Genomic DNA, 19,216 nt, shown 5'->3' with positions numbered 1-19,216 from the left:
TTAAACCAAAAGGAAAGTTACAGTTCTACAGTAAATAGTGTAATTATTAAGTTTTATTTATTCCCTTTTTTCACGAAATACACATTAATGGATGAGTCCCGTATACAATTAGTGTCATTTGCAATCGGAACACCATTATCTAAAATAATTGACTCTCTCGAAGTTTGCCGGAGATGTCCGAGTTGTAACGATTGTGTCATTGGTGGTTAGACTACCAAATCATTTAATTCAATTCTAGAACATTCAAAAATGTGAGTAAAACAAGAACAATGCATCAATTTATTTGCTATCACAGTTTGACAAGTACTTCTTTAGTGCTGACATTGCATTGCGTGTGCAATTATTCATATCATGAAAAAAATCAAGATCAAACAGTTTAATGGTATTGCGATTCGCCATTGTCTTTTGTAAGCTAAGTTAATTGTTTTTCTGGTATGGTGTAAACATCAGAGCGCTGCCCTGGTCGACAGAAACATCGGCTGTATCCATCCCTTCCAGCATGGCATGGGGGATCTTGAAGCAACCGACCTTCAGCGAGATCTTTTTCCCAAAGACCTTGAACGTGACCTTGACGCACGCGGACTTCTTAGCGAGGTCAACGTTGTAGATCTGGATACAGAAGTTTGCCACGTGTTTTAGGAACGGGACATTGTTGACGCAGAACGGCGGCGGGTTCCGAATACTCACTACCTTCCGGTAGACTGTGTGGCCGTTTACTGTGACGCTCAGCTGTAACAGTAACGAGTGTATACATGTATACTTTAATTACATATCTCTGCAATGAAGGCAATCAGATATGATATTGAATTGAACTTAAGAGTACTCTTCCATTCCAAAAAAAATCCCTTCGAAAAGTCATTAATATTTTAATGTTTTGCTCCCGTAAACAATCATGGTTTGTGTAAAAATGCACTTTTTACGGATTTTGTTTAATTACGAAATAGAATGTGGCAAATCATTGGGAGTTTTAAAGGGACATTGTCTTTAAGTCCACGATTTTGAAAAGATTTGGTAAAGCGATTCAGCAAAAGGTTGTAGCTTAATTGGCTTATCAATATTGTGTTGCAATAAGTGTTTGTGGGCGAGTGGTTAAGGCATCCCACTTTCCACTACAACCAGGGTTGTTATACTTTATTTATATTTTTGTTGCCAAAACATTAGCGAGAATTTAAAGACAATGTTTGAGTATATATCAACATTTGTTGAAGGGTTCCAGCCGCTAGTATCTTAGCTTTTAAAGCTTTTAGTATTTTAGTTTTAACACTCCTTATGATTTGCCACACTTTTCTTCGAAATAAAAAAGTGCTTATAATATATATATATATATATATATATATATATATATATATATATATATATATATATATATATATATATATATATATATATATATATATATATTGTGAACAAGTTAATGATGTTAGTTTTGTTTACTGCAATGTCTAAATCTGTAAAGAATGTGTTAGACACCCTCGGTTTTAGTTATGTTTGGTCTTCTGATCATATAAACAATTCTTGTTGTATATCATTAAGACAACGCATCCACGATCAATATGTACAACACTTGCCACAATAATGCGCGTATAGGGAACGTTTTTTAACATTTGGATATTAATTGTGTTCCCTATATTAACCAACACAAAAATCGTCAAAGACTCTGAAGCGGCTGTTTATATGGAATAGTACAACACTCGAATGATACCATTCATTCACAACCGAAGGTAAATTATTATAAATATTCAAGGTAAATTTTGAATTTGAAAAGTATCTCGATTTAAATATGAATGATATATATATAGAACAGCATTATCGAGATTGCGACTTTGTTCTCACTCTCTTGAAATTGAAGTTGGAAGGTTCAATAATGTTGCACGTTTAGAACGAAAATGTAAACTATGCAATACTATAGTTGAGTCTGAATTTCATGTTTTGCTTGCTTGTCCTTTGTATTATGATTTACGTCTACAATTCAATATTTCCAATTCATAGAATACCTTGAATAAATATAGGGTTTTAATGTCTTCAAAAAAAACACCAACAATATAAGACATGTATCTAAATACATTTACAATGCTTTTCAACGACGTTCTGCCAGCATTGATGCAGATGCTTCATAGTTAGATAGTACAATAAAGTAAATAATGATTGTGTTCTCTATACTAAGTACGTGTGAAATGTAGTTGTATTTTTGTTTGTTTTTTTTAGTTTATTTTGTATTTGTCACCTTTTCCATTTGTGTACATCTCATCCTATGTGTATCAGTGTGCGTATACCACGTGATAAATTGCGTCATAAATGCTACGTCGGAAGGCAATATTTTGCTTCGAATGAAGACTTAAAACAAAGATAACTTCACTATATCTTCACCATTTTAGATGAAACTTGTCGCAGTCAACGCCACTTACGAAGCCCCGCCTTCGGTCTTTTACCAGAGTTTGATTGAGTGTTTAGTTTCTTCAAACACTTCGACAAACCTTTTCACAATACGGCCGTCTAACGGAGCACTGTCAAAACATTATTTTGGAAACAGGTTTGTCGAAGTGTTTGATAAAACTAACCACCTTATCAAACTTCGGTAATAAAACAAAGGCGGTGCTCTTTTAGTGGCATAGACTGCCCTTTGTTGTATTGAAAATGGTGTAGTATAAGAAAAGTTATCTTTGATTTAAGTCTTCATTTTAAGCAAAATCTTGCCTTCCGACGTAGCATATATGTTCATGGCCAAAGGCTTATGTATTGCCTATATTGCCAATACACGTGAAACTTGAAACTTGTTAACGCATTCAATGTAGATTGTAATTGTGATATATGACTCATAGTCAGGTTTATTTGTTGATTAAATAAACACCCGGAAAATAAATAAACGTTTAAACCGCTCAAAACGGAAATTTTTCAGGAATAACTTCACACAGTCGATGGATGTTTACCTGAAATCCCAGCTTGACCAGGCCGGCATTGACGCACACCTTCAGGAACTTGCCTTTGGTACAGAAACTGCACTTTCCGTGGCTACAACCTGTATGAGGGCTCGAAAAATTAATTCTAGTACAATAGCAATCATAAAACATTAGTCTTGTGTTTGTCAAATATCCTACCAACATATAGGGGAACGTGTGTTTTTGTTATTAGATTTGGCGAAAGCTATATTATAATCAAGGCGTTTTAATACTGTGCAAGCACCGTTACAAAATACGTCTATAAAACTAAATAATATTTTTGTTTCTATGACAATTGCCCATTATTCAATATGAATACAGCTATTAATGCCTACAATAATTACAGCTGCACTTTATTTTGCAATTTTCTTTCAACTTTAGAAACGATGATGTGATATAATATTTAGTACAAGAAGTATCAATCGGAACACCTCAGCCATTATTCAACATAATCGACTATTGACATAATTGTCTATCTCGGAGCTTGATGGAGATGGCCGAGTTGTTACGATTGAATAAGTATATTACACATTTGTATTTTATCAGGATAAAAACTTTTAGGCAGTTGCGATTGTCTGTCTTAAAAGTATGAATTCAAGTGATAACAGAAGTAAGCAATCAATCATTATCTCGTAGCTAAATGAAGTAAATAGAAACGTGTTATGAGCATGTTTAAACACCCATTACCTTTAACAATGTCCTCGAGATTCAGATCAATGTCTTCTGCAAGCGCTTTGATGATTTCGTCTGATACTTTGTCTGTTATGACCACGCTCTCCTCGTCTGATGATTCGTCTGCTTCTTCCGCCTTAGCGCTTGTGCTCGTAGCCAGGAGTTCCAGTAGTTTGGCCAAACCGCCTTCACCACCGTCTGAAAATAGAATCATATCTCGCTTGCCGGGCAGTATATTTTAATTTCCCCCAATTGAAAATTCTTAAAATGACGGATCTTTTTTATAGTTTTATATGCAATGCCACCTGAAATATAAGTCTGACATTCTGTTTCAATATACATCGGTATTATAATGTTATAGTTTGATGACATTGATTAAAATCTTGATGATTAAGAATGGGTGGAGAGAGCGTAGCGAATCTTTGAAACACCCGCGAAAGTTAAAATTCGTAATGATTAAGAAAAAGAAGAAAGAAAAAGCAGCAGAAGAAGAAGAAGAAAAAGAAGAAGAATGATTATAATAAAACAACCATGTATTATTATGAAATGTATAAACTGCCACACCTGCGACTGTTTGCATGTCCGTAAATCTATCCTTGGTCACACTCATAGTGCGCACCCACGGCGCCAGGACACACATGCATAACAACGTCAGAACTGCTCGATTCATGGTGACTCCGTCGAGTTAACACGGGAGAATGCGACGCATGGTCGTTCTAACACGTATATATAGGGAACACTGTACATCATATGACCCCCCAGCCATCCATGCATTTTCTTCCTTGTTGGATGAGTTTTATCTAGTTATATTTATTGCACCTCATTGTTGCTGATTGAAAACAGATTGCGGAAATTAAAAAACAAACTTGTAAGGAAACTTATGTGTTATACAGTCACGTACTTAAGTGTTTTTCAAGTGAAATTGAACTCGATGGAAAATCCAAGAATCTGAATGAAATAAGAACAAGAACAAGAACTCCTTCTGTAGACTTCTATCCATGATTAAAATGTTTTCACTTCCGATGCATGAGACTGGAGACTCCCTTTTTAGTCTTACTTCCCATGATTTAAAATGTATTTCACTTCGGCTGATGACCCCCTTTTTGGTACTCCGTGTATTTTTGCGGAGTACCCGGAGTATCACGAGGTTGGCACGTGGTAAGCAGACACTCAAAAGGTATCATTACTAGGTACTGTGGGTTGTTTAGTATTTGTTCCGCATGGTTAAGGTTGGGAGTCATACCGAAATAATATACACTAGCAGATTTAGAGGGGGCGCATCCATCGCGCGCCTCTTCTAAAATCGTCCAAGTGTACTTGTTATATCAATATGGGAGAGAAAAGGAATAAACATGCTCAAAATGCACCTCTTTTAACTATAAATTGTTTTAATGGTCTTGAGGTAGTAACCCCAAACCCACATGCAAATAGTTAACGCCATATATTTTCGGTTCTCAGGGGGGGGGGGGCATGTTAAAAGAATGCGTTCCTAAGTTACGCAGCCCTTTAACGTCAATTCCTGGATCCGCCCCTGATATATGTTACTCAAGTGATAGAGGGTGTGAGATAATTTATAAAATACTGTTTAAAAGCAGAGTGTTTACACGACGCAAAAAAAATGTAAAATGTACATTATAAAAGTGTTTCACTAATGAACATTTATTAGGTTTTTACTTTCCGCTTGGCTGTCTTAAAAGTGAGCAATCAATCATTGTCTCGTAGCTAAATGTTTATTGGTAGTACATTTAGTAATAAACAGAAACGTGCAATAACCATGTTGAAACACACACCTTTAAGAATACCCTATCGATTCAGATCAATGTCTTCTGTAAGCGCTTTAATGTCGTCTGATACCTCGTCTGCTATGTATGTCCTCGCTCTCCTCGTCTGAAGAGTCGTCAGTTTATTCCACCTGAACGCTTGTGCGCGTAGCCAGGAGCTCCAGTAGTTTGGTCATACTGCCTGGATCGTCGTCCTGAAATAGAAGCATATCTCGCTTGCTGTGCAGTATATTTCCCCCCATTTCAAAACTTCTTAAAAGTAATAGATTGGTTTCTACCCATGCGCCGGAATCGAGAGGGATCCACTTAGTTATCAGCTTTCTTCACAATCGAGCTGAAGGAAATGTGCACAAACTAACTATGTTTATCTCTTTATTGATAACAACTTGTAAACCGTCCCTTTTTAATCGATGGACATACATGTATTTTATCGGTCACACTTTTTGTTCATGCAACATGAACATATACATGCATGATATTATCATAATACAGCCGTATTATAATATTCTTAGCGTATACTTGCTACACCTGTTGCACAATATACACATACACACGAAAGTCACGGGCAAGAAGGGGCGGTACCTGTAGCCGGAAAACTCCGCCTATCACGTGATAACGTATATTGTCTGTTTTACTCTAATAAAATAAGTCTTCGCCACAACACACATACAAACGATAGTAACGAGCGTGAAGGGGCGTTACTCGTGGCCTGCGAACTCCGCCTATCACGTCACCAAGCACGCCCTCGAGACGCTGGCTGATTGTCTGCGCCGTGCAATTCGCAAGTTTGTGGTAGGCGTGGCGGTCTTTGACCTAGGCATATTCAGCAATACCACGGAGTGTCAAAATAAGGAGGTGATAAGTATGTCCGCTTGATCGACTCACGACTGGGACATATAAAGGGTCCGATGTACAAAGAAGCTCGTCATTTATCGAGATATTATAATACTATTAATACCAGACACAAATATAAAAAGTCAAATTTCAATCTCTTGAACAGGTTTTGCAACATGGAATGTTTTATTAAAACCCTGGAATTTTTTACTCATTTTAAACACGAATTTACTCATAGCATGTGTTGTGGGAAATATTATTACAAAAATGTACTTGGGCTATATTCTCAAAAACATTGAGCTGTACAAAGTTACCTTATTTTGTTGTAGACTACACTTTTTTATTGAAATATTGACTAAAGTTTAAAATCAATGAAAGTATGTTCTTTTTAAAACAGAGTATATAGTATATGATTCTGTAACGTGCGAGACCAAAGACGCAACAAATCCCTTCAGAGAAAAGCATGTTTAATCCTAAAGGGGTCGACTTATGTATATATAGGCCCTGAACCTCCACACGGAGAACTGGTTATGCCAATTTGCATATAACCTAGTAAATCAACGTACTATGAACGCACTTACAACTCTGAATTACCTTTGATGTCGATAGACTTAATATTGAGAGATGACTTAAGTACAGTTGTGAGTTGTGGATCAGGTTTACCCGAAACCACTGTTCTTTCATAGTTAGTTTAAAATGATCGGCCACCTTTTCGGACCAAAAGGCGATAAACTACCATCGGCACGACGACGCCCACCTAGCCCGGCAGCTGTCTCTATCGGGAGCCATCCCCGATTCGCGGCCGGTGGTGGACGCATTGGAAGTCGCAGATTTCAGCACGCGGCCAAATACACGCCACCTGGTCAATGGAGGATGGATTGACCTAAGCGCGGTGATGAGCTTTTCCATTTTGGCTGCTTAAAGAGTGTTTCGGCGGAAAAGGTCGAACTTGCAAAAATGCTCAGAGGGGTGGTTTGAGAAATAGCAAAGATAAGCCACCATGTTTTTCTGGTATGTCTTTTTGGTAAATAACATGCATTCTGATTAAAATCATCCCGTAATTAATATGGAACGTTATTAAAAGAAAATACTAAATCTTGCTTTCTGCTTTGTATATCTTGCTTTCCCACTTGGAAATCTTGTAAAATTTGTATAATTGCATCCTCTATCGATGTGCGTGAAGTTAGTTTTTAACGTAATGTGTTAGAAGTTAGATCCAAATGAATATGTAGCTGCCATTCTAATGGATTTATCTAAAGCATTTGATTGATTATCTCATGATATTTTATTACACAAATTGTCTGCTTATCGCATCTCTGTGAATTCTTCTAAATTGTTAAAATATTATTTGACTGACAAAAAACAACAAATTAAGATTGGTTATATTGTTAATTCATGGGCAGATATACAGAGAGGTGTTTCCAGGGGATCTATTTTAGGACAATTACTTTTTAACGTTTTTATCAATGATATTTTCTATTTTATAGCGCAAGGCACTCTGTATAACCATGCTGATGATAACACCTTCTCCTTCCCATCCCCTGAGCTTGACGAAGTGATCAAGCAGAAATCTTGTTGAGTGGATCCCTTTCAACTGCATACAGGCTAACCCAGACAAGTTCCAGGCAATTGCTGTGGGCAAGAAACTCGTAAGCAAGTCTCCTGTTTTCAGTCTTGGCAGTACACAAATATCATGTGATGAAGTCGTCAAGCTCTTGGTTGTGGATATTGATTGCAAGCAGAATTTTGATGCACACATAAGTAGTATATGTAAAAAGCTGTACAGGAAGTAAATATCCTTAAGAGAATTGGTAGAAATCTGAGAAGATTAAACAGACTCACTTTATTTTACACAATTGTACTGTCAAATTTTAATTTCTGTTCACTAGCTTGGCACTTTAGTATAGAAAAAAATGGAGAAGATTAGGAGAAAGCACTTAGATTGGTCCATGGCGATTATTATTCTTCCTTTACTATGTTATTTGACGAGGCAAAACTACTTACAAATCCGCCGACTGAGAACTATGGCTCAAGAAAATTTTATTTTTTAATGATATTGCTTCAACTGTTTTGTCTGATCGTGTTGGCAAAATGTATACCCAAACTTACTTCAGATATTCAAATATTTTAAATGTATCCCAAGTGAGAAGATCTTCATATGGTAAAACATCGTTCAAGTATGCAGCACCAGTGCTGTGAAACTCACTGCCAGATCACTTCAGATCCTGTTCAAATTACAATCAATTTAAAAGTCTTATCTCCACTTGGAGTGGAAGGGACTGCAAGTGCATTGTTTGTAAGCCTGGTTAGTCTTGTCAACACAACACTGGTGGAGTATACACGCATGTGTTTTTATATGTTTTTATTAAATTTGTGTTTGCATTTATTATTTGTTTTTATCAGCTTCAGCTATATGTGCTTATATAAGCTGCTGTTCCATTTTTTGTCCATTATAATGTCGCATGTGTGTATTGTGTTTGTACAACTGCTAGCTTTAGTGTTTGTTTACCAACATGATTTACTGCATTCAATCAAGGAGAATTAGTCAGTGCTTTTATCTGTAGCATGAATGCTTGTTTGTAGTATTCAGCCATCTGCTGCTAACTTTGTTATTGTCATTGCCTGTATATATGTACTTGGTTGCTATTGCTTGTTATGTCTTAGAAGTTGCTCTCCTTTGTACTCCTTGCTTGTCATGCTTTCATGGTTTACCAATGTGCCCCTGTGAGGGGATTGCTGATCTGTTCTCCGCAAATCTGATATTTTCTTCATTTTATTTGACAAAGTCTTAACATAAATTAATTCACTGAACATTTTTGGTTATATTTCATCTGTTTTGTAACATGAACATACAATGACCCTTCTTTAGCGCATGCTGTGCATAACAAGCTTCATATAAAATATTTTTGTGAGCTTCCTGTAGTTCTTTCCAGCCGGATGTTTATTAAGTTTTTGTTCCAACCTTAAGTTATATTATTCTAGTTCAAAACAACCCAAAACAAAATATTTCCAAGGTCAAATAATTAATAAGAAAGCCATATCGTGTTAAGTCCACCGAGTGGATCCATGGCAACTCCCTATATTCCTATTGTAGTTACAGTCAAGCCGAATCATTATCAAACAAGCACCAGTCGGGATTTACAAAAGTAAAGCCAGAGCTCCTTCAATCTCATTATGGAAACCATCTACCCAGTTTTGCGATATAGCCACCATAGACTGACTGTTCTAAATTCCACTGTGTGTCAAAAATGAAAAAAAAAATTGCCAGTCCAAATTGTGCTAAACTAACAACAAAGAGGCTATGAAGCCCTATCAAGTGCCAAATAAGCAGTCGTTTTGCTATTCTTCAGATCAATAGGTGTAAAGAATTCTTATACAGGTTCTCAAGTCAATTCAGTTCCCAGTTAATACAAATTCTGCTGCAAACCGTTTATCTAGTATCAAATATACCACAGCAGAGCCCGTCCACAACAAGTTCAAGCCCAAACAAACACAAATACAGCTACAGTTAAGTCCATCATGAGTCAGGCAAACACCAAAGCAGCATTACAATCGACAGTTCTAACCACAGAAGGCTTCTACCTAGAACCTAAGAGGTTCTATACTTCAGTCAGTCCAGTTCTCTATCGTTTTAATTTTGCTTACAATTAAGCACATCATAGCAAAATAAAGATTTTTCTAGCTCAACATTACCAAATCGACCACCTTTCCGCAGCAATGAAATTGATTTAGAGCAAACCAAACAATGGATATCTAATAAAGCCATTGCATTGCCAAAAAGAGTACATGTGGCAACCGCAAGCCCAACTTTAGGCAAAAGAATCACATGATCATATTAAGCATACTCAGTTCCAAATAGATCACATGATAGCAGCCATACAGCCAATGTAAGAGGCCAACACTACACATTTACTGCTCCAATTTATCTTACGCAGTGCCAAGCACACTACATTTTGGCAACCTTAAATCCCATTTAATTAGAGCCAAACGAGTTGTGCCCCAAAACAGTTTGGTAACAACAAGCCTATTCAGAGGTAAAAACAATAAAATGTACATTTCTAATAAATCCTTCTCAGTTCTGGAAGCGCCACATTTTGACAACCATGGCATTAACCCTATACAAAGCCAACCAAACCATTATGTAGTCTTATACTAAAGAGAAGTTGTCAATGCCACATGGATTTCTTCGCACGGCGGGTCGGGTTTCTGGCCACATCTCCTGCATGGGCAGTTGCGTCGCATGTAACAAAACCGGCTCTGCGCTTGTACTGACGAACCGTTTCCCACCAACCGTTGGAGGTGTCCACTATCCTTATATCCTTGTTGCAATCGTGCAGTTCACCAATAGCGTCAGTGACCACTTCTTTAGCATTAGAAAGTTTCTCTTTCCCTACGGCTTCTATGTTTGACTTCTGCCACTATAAAAGCATTTTCATGAACCTCCTGTTTCAACGAGCTTAATTCCTATTTTTTGGGCTGCAAACTTCGGTCAAATATCGTGTATATTTCCACTAAACTCCAAATTACTCCAATTGTTCAATTTTTCACAGTTTTCTGAGGGCCTGTCCGTGCACGTTGGATTATCCATGACGTGAATATATCATACGCCAACAAGTACTAAGGTTTAATTAAATATGCGGATAACGTGCACGAAAGCCTCGTGCAATTAATACGCCGCCTAATGGCCGCATATAAGTCCTACCCGCCATCCTTAATCGCAGTAAAAACATGAGGTTTTCGTGGTTTATTTAAACAGCGTCGACAAAGAATCTATTGATTCATCAATACAATTACAAGATATAATTCTAATCTGTTTAAAGTATGGCACGAAAAGGCTATGCCTTGGTATACAGTGTATGAAGGCGCGGTCATTATACAATATAGCACGGAAAGCTGATTAGTTTAAACTTTATTAATTTGACAAATAGCATACAAACATACATTCGTTATATGTATAGAAATGAAATACATCACAATATGTTCGAGGATTAGAAAACAAGAAATAACTTATATTAATTCTGCTCCTCTACTTAGATAAAGTGCATAAGAAACAGATGAGACATGGCATATTCTACGTTGACAATGAGTATAATTGATAGATTTTGTCTTCTTAATATTATCTAAAAATGATAAGAAATGAAAATTGTTGGTCGCACACCGATTATGGGGCAGGCGTGATCAGCCCGATACGACAGGGAGGGTTGGTCTTCGTGTATTGTTTGTTGCTGCTCATTGCTAACCGAACCGCCTAGAGGCAGTTATGTACGATTGCACAAGTGAAAATATTACTTTGTTTTGTTCAAATGAAAGAGTTTCGTTTCCATAGAGAAGATTTTGATAAATAGGTGCACATGGCAAAGTGCTCAAGAAGCGGCGACGAATGTCTACAAGCAGTGGACAATAAAGTAAGAAGTGTTCGGCAGTTTCGACGGATCCGCAACGACACAAAGGGGAATCGACTAGCGATCTTCGATGGAGGTCATAGTTAAGTGAGCTACAGCCAAGTCTTAATCTGGTGTGTTATATTTGTCCAGTGCCTGATCCAAAGCTGAACATTGGTGAAAGCTGATTATATTAATATATGAATAAATCAACTGCATATAAGAAGGTTTCACACTTGAGTAAGCCCTATAAAGTTACTTTGAATATGTATATCGCAAAACATAAGCAGAATACAAACTGCCAGCATGCCATCCAAAATATCCTAAAGACTAATGAAACCACTTTAACAAAGTTAGCAACGTACTAAAACATTAGTCGTCTCATATATACGAACTTTATCATTACTTGAAAATATGGACAACGTCGTTCACGCGAATTATCATTTACCCAATAATAACCACCCTGGCTTCTCTGGCGCTGATACTGATGTGTTAGTTAGGCCGATAGAATATGACGAAGTTAACAAACTACTGAAAATTAGTGTGGTAAAACATCGTCGCAGTTTGATGATATTATCAATATATACTCTAAAGCCTCGCGCGTCGACATGGTCCCAACCTTCTGTACACATTTCAATACAATCATTGACACTGGTCGGTATAATCCCGGACGTTTGACTTATTGGGACAATAAAGCCATTTTATAAAAAATAAAAAAACAAGGGTTGTACAACCGACCACCATAGTAAACTATCGTTTACCATTCTTAGTTGTTTAGGCAAATTATTCACGTTTATCCTTCATGAACGCATCCAACAAATTCCTCTATGATAATAACTTATTAAACGAGAACCATGCCGGATTCCGCGCAAATTATTCAAGCTGTGGCCATATTCTTACATTCTATTGCCGTATACATGTAAGCAAACTTAGAGCCCAAAAAAGGAAACTGTTTTGCTCGTTTATTGATTTTACGGCCGCATTTGACTCTGTCTGATGAGCTGGATTGTGGCATAATCTAGTTCAATATGCTTCACAGGGCAAAATCCTTAATGCCATAAAAAATATGTACAATGATATTAAAGCATGCGTTTCTATCAATGGGCAACTTTTTCCCCTGTTCCCAAGTTTTTGTGAAGTCCGTCAGGGAGAAAATCTTTCTCCGATTTTATTATCGAAATACCTGAACGATTTAGACGAATTCCTTTGATGAACATGTAAAGGTGTTTCTATAGAAGTAGATGCAAAAGAGACAATGGTGTACCTTCAATTACTTATCCTCCTGTACGCTGGCGGCACTGTACTCTATGCACACAATGAACGTGATTTTCAAGTGAAAATCTAAATTGACTTCAAGGTTACTGTATGCAATGAAAAAAATAATCTCTCAAAGACTAACATAAATGTTTTGGTGGCAGATATTTAAGAAATTTAACTTAAGCATTGACAAACAAGTAATGGAGATAGTTAAGGAATGCAACTATCTATGTGTCTATTTCTCGTTCACTGCTGTACATATTTGTTGAACCAGGCTATCAAATTAATGCGATGCTCTATGTCATATAATTAATAACCTATACTTGCCTTTGGGCATTCAACTTTTTGATGCTACTAGTGTTTCCATTCCAACGTATGGGTGCGAAGTCTGAGGCTTTAAAACCTTGATCTGTTGGAGCAACTTGATTGTATTTTTGCGCCGGAGTACATACAAAAGCAAGATTACTCCACGTTACATGCTGTACTCGGAACTTGGTAGATACCCCCTAAATATTATACCAAAAGATAAGTAAACCCGTTTCATCCTGTGACTCGAAAGCAAGTTCTTTCACCTATAAAAACGTTAAATAGCAATAATCCAGTTCTGGCCAAATATATCAAGTCAATACTTGGTTTAAAGGGTTATTCATACGTTTGGCTTAACCAAACAAGAGTAGCTGCAAAACATGTTAGTACAGTAACACTTGTAAAATAAAATACATGAATTGTAGAATCGTTTCAGCAAACTGGGAAGAATGTACATTGTCACGTAACGCCAACGCTCACTTAACTTCCGTGATAGTTCGTTCAGTAACCAACCAACAACTGTTCAAGTGTTCTAAGTCTTTATTGTTCCACGTTCTTTCTAAGTATAATAATCAGTATATAATACAGCATGACATTTAAGGTAATCTCGCATCCTAACTGCCGTCCATTAAGGACCCAAGGCCGCGTTGCTTGCCTGGCCTAAGCCAACTCTCTTTTCACATCCCAAATCATCTCTTTTATACTAATTTGTACTAATTTGTTGTCTACCTATGACAGCTTTACAACCACAGGAATACACGTTTTTGTAATTAACATGACCATTTTGTACATTTGTACCAGGTCGGCTGTCAACCATCTTCATATTCAAATGACAATCAAATATGCCCTACATTACTAAACATGCAGTATGTAGACACATATCCATTTAATTAAATCTTAATTATATCTTAATTATAACGTATTACGTCACATTCTATAGTATTAAACTCTGTTACGTGACATTCGTCCCTTTTTTATCAAGATTTTTAAGAAAATCTTTGCGTCAACCCCAAACAATGGTTATAATTGAATAGATAAATAAAATCGTAAGAAACTATGTTTCTCAACCCCAAACAGGTAAATTAAAAAAAAAAAATTCTGACAAAAAAAAAATACGCAAAAGAAAATCTGTGCCTAAATCTCAAACAATGATATCAAATTGTATTTCCGACAAAAAATACGCAAAAGAAAATCTGTGCCTAAATCCCAAACAATGATATCAAATTGTATAGATACCGTCCCTTTTTAATGCAAGATTTTCTTTTCGTAAGCAATAGAAAGTAAACTGACACGTTATTTGTCAAAATGTCTGACATAATATAGACTAATTGGTAATTAGCCCTCAGGTAATTAATAAACATAGTTAACAATTAGAAAATAACACTGCAGATTGAGTACAAGTAATTAACACTGACAGTACTGTTGTCAAATTTGGTAATTAGTCAATGTTTTATGTAGCGCTGTTTTTCATGTTATCATTCTGAAGACAGGGAATCATCGTTGTTGTTGTTGCTGCTGCCGTGTTGTTGTAGATGTAGAGTTTATAGCCAAGGGGTTGTTTGATTGTAGAATGTCCCCACCGACTCGAAATGTTCTGCCATTATACGACTGCTAATTCTTGAAGTGTACTTAGATATATGTGTGCAAGTGTTCATGTTATTGAAGATGCTAACGATCTCAAGTTGGTGTTGTCCATCACACAGGAATCATCACGGTCCTAAAGACTTGATCATGTGACGTCAAGCCGAGCACAGGTCATACGAGAATGTGTGCTTAGCTCCTCTGGATATTTCGAAGTGTAACCAATTGGTTAGCACATCACATACGCAATACCAGAATATAGTTCGATCCTTTATGAAACACCGATGACCACTTAACACAATATCGCCACTAGGTATATTATCTCGATATCCGCTGAAGAATAATGTTGATATTGACTGTTCGTATCACGTGACATATTACCTGTACTTTTACCTTTCATTGACATAGGTGTTGCTATTACCATGAAATTTTGTGTTGATATTTTCAAGCAGGCTTATATTTTGAAAGTGGCCCCATTTATAATTAATTACTGTATCTGTGCGTAAGTATTCGTATGTTTGATTTTAATGAATGTTTGACCTAAGTTTTTTTTTGTGAAACGTTTTGTTTTTATGAACAGCATTTTATTTTATTAAGAACCTTTTTATGTAATATTTTACAAAGCTTATATGTTAGTCATAAGTAGTCCATTATTTTAAGAAAACTAATACATAAGTGATTCAATTAATTTATTAAATAACTCACACCCTAATGTGACTTCACAGGAGTCCAACAATTTTGTTGAAATTCAATATCTTGAACGTATCATCTCCAATCACTTTTAAGAAACCCGGTCTTTCTTGACCAATATCTTTGTTTATCTTTGTACAACTTTGTACTATCAACTTTGTACATCTTCATAGTTATAAGAAAGCTAAACTCTAGCTTAACATGTTACCATCATGCTTATCATCGGATAACTTACAACTTTATAATTGATTCATTAGTTTTACCAAACTAATCTGTGAGTTACTTAAATAATTTAATTAGATTACTTATTACCTAACAAACAATTTAATAAGTGATTTCGAAATTGAAAATTACTTGCCGTATTCAGGCGATACACTTTATTAAATGACATCTAAAAAAAAATACTTTTTATTTTGCATGCTTTCTCTCTCAGACCTTACTATGATCCAAACAATGATTTATTTATATGATTTTTAAAACTTTAAAACCATCACCAATTTACTCAATATTATATAAAATGATATATTGACAAAATACTACAATTATGTACACGACTATAAACTTACTTAATTTTAATGATTTCATATCATTAATGTCAAGTTAATTACAGGTAACATTGAAATCATTTACCTATCTGATTTGTTTGACAAATACTTACAGTTACATGACAACTGAAGTAATAAAACCTGCCATTTTTCTCCTTCTTCGACATAAAAACATCACATTTTTTAGTATCTTCAGTGTTTGCACTAAACCCTGAGTATAAGTCATTATTTTTTGTATTTATGCAACTTTCATTAATGTTAGACCTGCTAAATAAGTTTACTCAAACTTCTTTTAATTACATTTCTTTTCATGTTAATTATTCAATTAATGTCCTTAAATGACTTAGTTTGCATTTAACAACGTTTTTTTCACACCTGTTTTACTTTTTTTTATCGAATTTCTCAATATCTTTATCTTTGTTACCTTAAATACTCATTCTTCAGTTTATTCTTATTTAAATCAAATGGTTTTATTGTACTAAATAATGTGGAACGTTGTTAAGTCAGAAATTAGATTACTTAGGGGTTCTTTCAAAAAAACAGCTTTGCTCTGATTGCATTTATTATCCAAAACTTTAAAATTTTGCCCCGTTAAATATCCCAAAATTATAGCAACACATGTCATATCTAGGCAAGAAATACAAAGTAATAAAATGTCACTAACTTTTGTCCCGTGGCCTGGTCGCGCTGCAATGTCCATAGTCACTCGAACCGCAGTTGTCATCATGAATTTTTTTCTTCTTCATTTCAAAATGTGATCCAATAGTTGTTAGTACTTCCCCGTTGTGTTCCACGTCAACCCTGTTCTTGAATATCCTCGGTCAGCAGGCGCCAAACTTTTACGTGTCACGTAACGCCAACGCTCACTTAACTTCCGTGATAGTTCGTTCAGTAACCAACCAACAACTGTTCAAGTGTTCTAAGTCTTTATTGTTCCACGTTCTTTCTAAGTATAATAATCAGTATATAATACAGCATGACATTTAAGGTAATCTCGCATCCTAACTGCCGTCCATTAAGGACCCAAGGCCGCGTTGCTTGCCTGGCCTAAGCCAACTCTCTTTTCACATCCCAAATCATCTCTTTTATACTAATTTGTACTAATTTGTTGTCTACCTATGACAGCTTTACAACCACAGGAATACACGTTTTTGTAATTAACATGACCATTTTGTACATTTGTACCAGGTCGGCTGTCAACCATCTTCATATTCAAATGACAATCAAATATGCCCTACATTACTAAACATGCAGTATGTAGACACATATCCATTTAATTAAATCTTAATTATATCTTAATTATAACGTATTACGTCACATTCTATAGTATTAAACTCTGTTACGTGACAACATGTATTCTCTATTTAAGTCCGAAGTAAAATTTGAAGAGTACCTTAATATCTTAACCCAAACACATATATCTACGTTTTCCATTTTTGCATTTCCGTACTAGCAACCATACATTTCCTGTCTAAGTCGGTAGGTGGAGACAAAATGCTGTACCACATGTCAATAGAAAGTGCTTGTTTTTTTGTAATCTAAACGATGTTGGTGAAGAACTGAACTATTTACCTATAAGTCCACTTTTTAATCCTATTAGGGTAAACAATATAGATTTCCATTGGAAATTGAAGAGGATTGTGTATTAGCCTTATTGTTGGACATGTACGGCAAAATTTCGTCTCCTCCGCCATACTGATAAACAAACGGATTGATAATGTAAACAGTAATGTAAGAGAGCAAAATTATTATGCGGTAAACGAGCCAGTTAAATCGTGTCAAAGTCATCATACAAGAATTGTGAAAAGCTGGACGCTTGTCGCATGTCGACAGGATATATCCGAAGTATTCCTAATTTAAATTACGTTTGTTAGCCTCGTTTTCATTGGCTATAGGCAATCGACACGGTTTTCCGACAAATTTTTTCCCGATATTCACTGTACATGTAGCAATGTATTTTAATTTTAGCTAAATTACTCGAAGAATAAGGAGTCGGCGTCCGATTAAGTGTTTAGGTGTGTTGGCATTTTCACTCATAACTCCAATACCTTTCATTCATTTACTTAATACTCCAGACAGCTGTACAGGACAATCACACAATGGGGTTAGTAACTCCATATTATGCTTAATACAAATTATGGTCCCTGATTGACTTAGGAACTTGTGGTTTAAGTTTTAGGACACAATGTGTCTGGTTGAAGTTTATAGGCAAGTTGGGATTTTCACTAGTTACTTATATACCCCTGCAAGCAGTTGGTAACGGTCATCACAGAATTAGGTTACATATAGCTCCATATTAACCCTTGATAAAAATTATGCCCCATGAATGATTTTTTTTATTTCTTTTTTACAGATTTTGACAGGCACGTTGTTATATTTTAAACTATAGTAACGCCTGTTTATTGGAATGACTTATGCCGTTGTTGGGATGGGCCGGCATGAGGGCGGCGTCATACTCACCTATGGTATCGAATATCTTTAGTACGGTTGAACATATGGTGACCAAACTTGGCATATAGGAAGAGTTTATGGAGACTTTTCATGTGATTGCGTTTGCGGCCCCTAGGGTTAAGTTCAAAGTCATTGTTACTCAAAATAGAAAAAAAAGTTGGTACTAAAGAACTAGATTTAGGGTTGACATATTGCAACCATACTTTGTATACAGAGTTTATAGAGACCGTTCATTGGATTATATTTTGGGCTCTAAGAGTCTTCGTAAAGGTCAATATCACTGTTACTATAATTAGAAAAATGATTGGTTCCAATTAACTTAGTTAGGATTTACACATTGTGTCCAAACTTGGTTTTTCTGGAAAAGCTTATGGCGACCTTTCATTTAATTACGTTTGGAGCGTTGGGTCAAGGTCACTGTAACTAAAATTTAAAAAAAAGTTGGTACAGAAACTCTTTATTTAGGGTTGACAAATTGTGAAGAAACTTGGTATGTAGAAAGAGTTTATAAAGGTATTATATATGACTGCATTTGGGTCCCTCTGTCCAAGGTCAAGGTCACTGTTACTAAAACTAGAAGAAAAAGAACAGTTGAAACTGAATTTTCCATTGAAGGCTGAAGTTATTCTGACAATCATTGAAATCCAGGGTTCGTCGAATTGCGGGGTTTCTTGTTTACTTTTAAATTTGACATTTTATAGCTTTTGAGAGGCACATATTTCATCATTAGTGAGTTCATTTCTAAGACAAAGCGGCGAATAGTCGAGCACGCTTTTCTACAA

General features: G+C 35.9%; 1 protein-coding gene across 1 annotated transcript; it reads right to left on the bottom strand.

The window, feature by feature from the left end:
• Positions 1 to 265: 265 nt before the first annotated feature.
• LOC128237009 (uncharacterized) lies at positions 266 to 4,332 on the bottom strand. The gene is made up of 4 exons (XM_052952177.1): positions 4,173 to 4,332; positions 3,624 to 3,806; positions 2,928 to 3,016; positions 266 to 729 (listed from the first exon to the last, which is right to left on the bottom strand). Exons 1-4 carry the CDS (start codon positions 4,276 to 4,278, stop codon positions 418 to 420), a joined length of 690 nt encoding a protein of 229 aa, XP_052808137.1. The 5' UTR covers positions 4,279 to 4,332; the 3' UTR covers positions 266 to 417.
• Positions 4,333 to 19,216: the final 14,884 nt, after the last annotated feature.

The sequence above is a fragment of the Mya arenaria genome, chromosome 6, assembly GCF_026914265.1.
Source record: "Mya arenaria isolate MELC-2E11 chromosome 6, ASM2691426v1".
NCBI classification, from domain to species: domain Eukaryota; kingdom Metazoa; phylum Mollusca; class Bivalvia; order Myida; family Myidae; genus Mya; species Mya arenaria.
The sequence above is the reverse complement of the archived record's forward strand: the minus strand, read 5'-3'. Positions and strand labels throughout refer to the sequence as shown.

What these genes read in the sequence shown, in the direction of transcription:
- LOC128237009 (XM_052952177.1), bottom strand. Translation starts at nt 4,278, where the DNA reads ATGAATCGAGCAGTTCTGACGTTGTTATGCATGTGTGTCCTGGCGCCG. An exon ending in TCTCGAGGACATTGTTAAAG is followed by an intron (nt 3,017 to 3,623) that starts GTAATGGGTGTT and finishes GCCCTCATACAG; the next exon opens with GTTGTAGCCACGGAAAGTGC. An exon ending in TGGTCAAGCTGGGATTTCAG is followed by an intron (nt 730 to 2,927) that starts GTAAACATCCAT and finishes TTACTGTTACAG; the next exon opens with CTGAGCGTCACAGTAAACGG.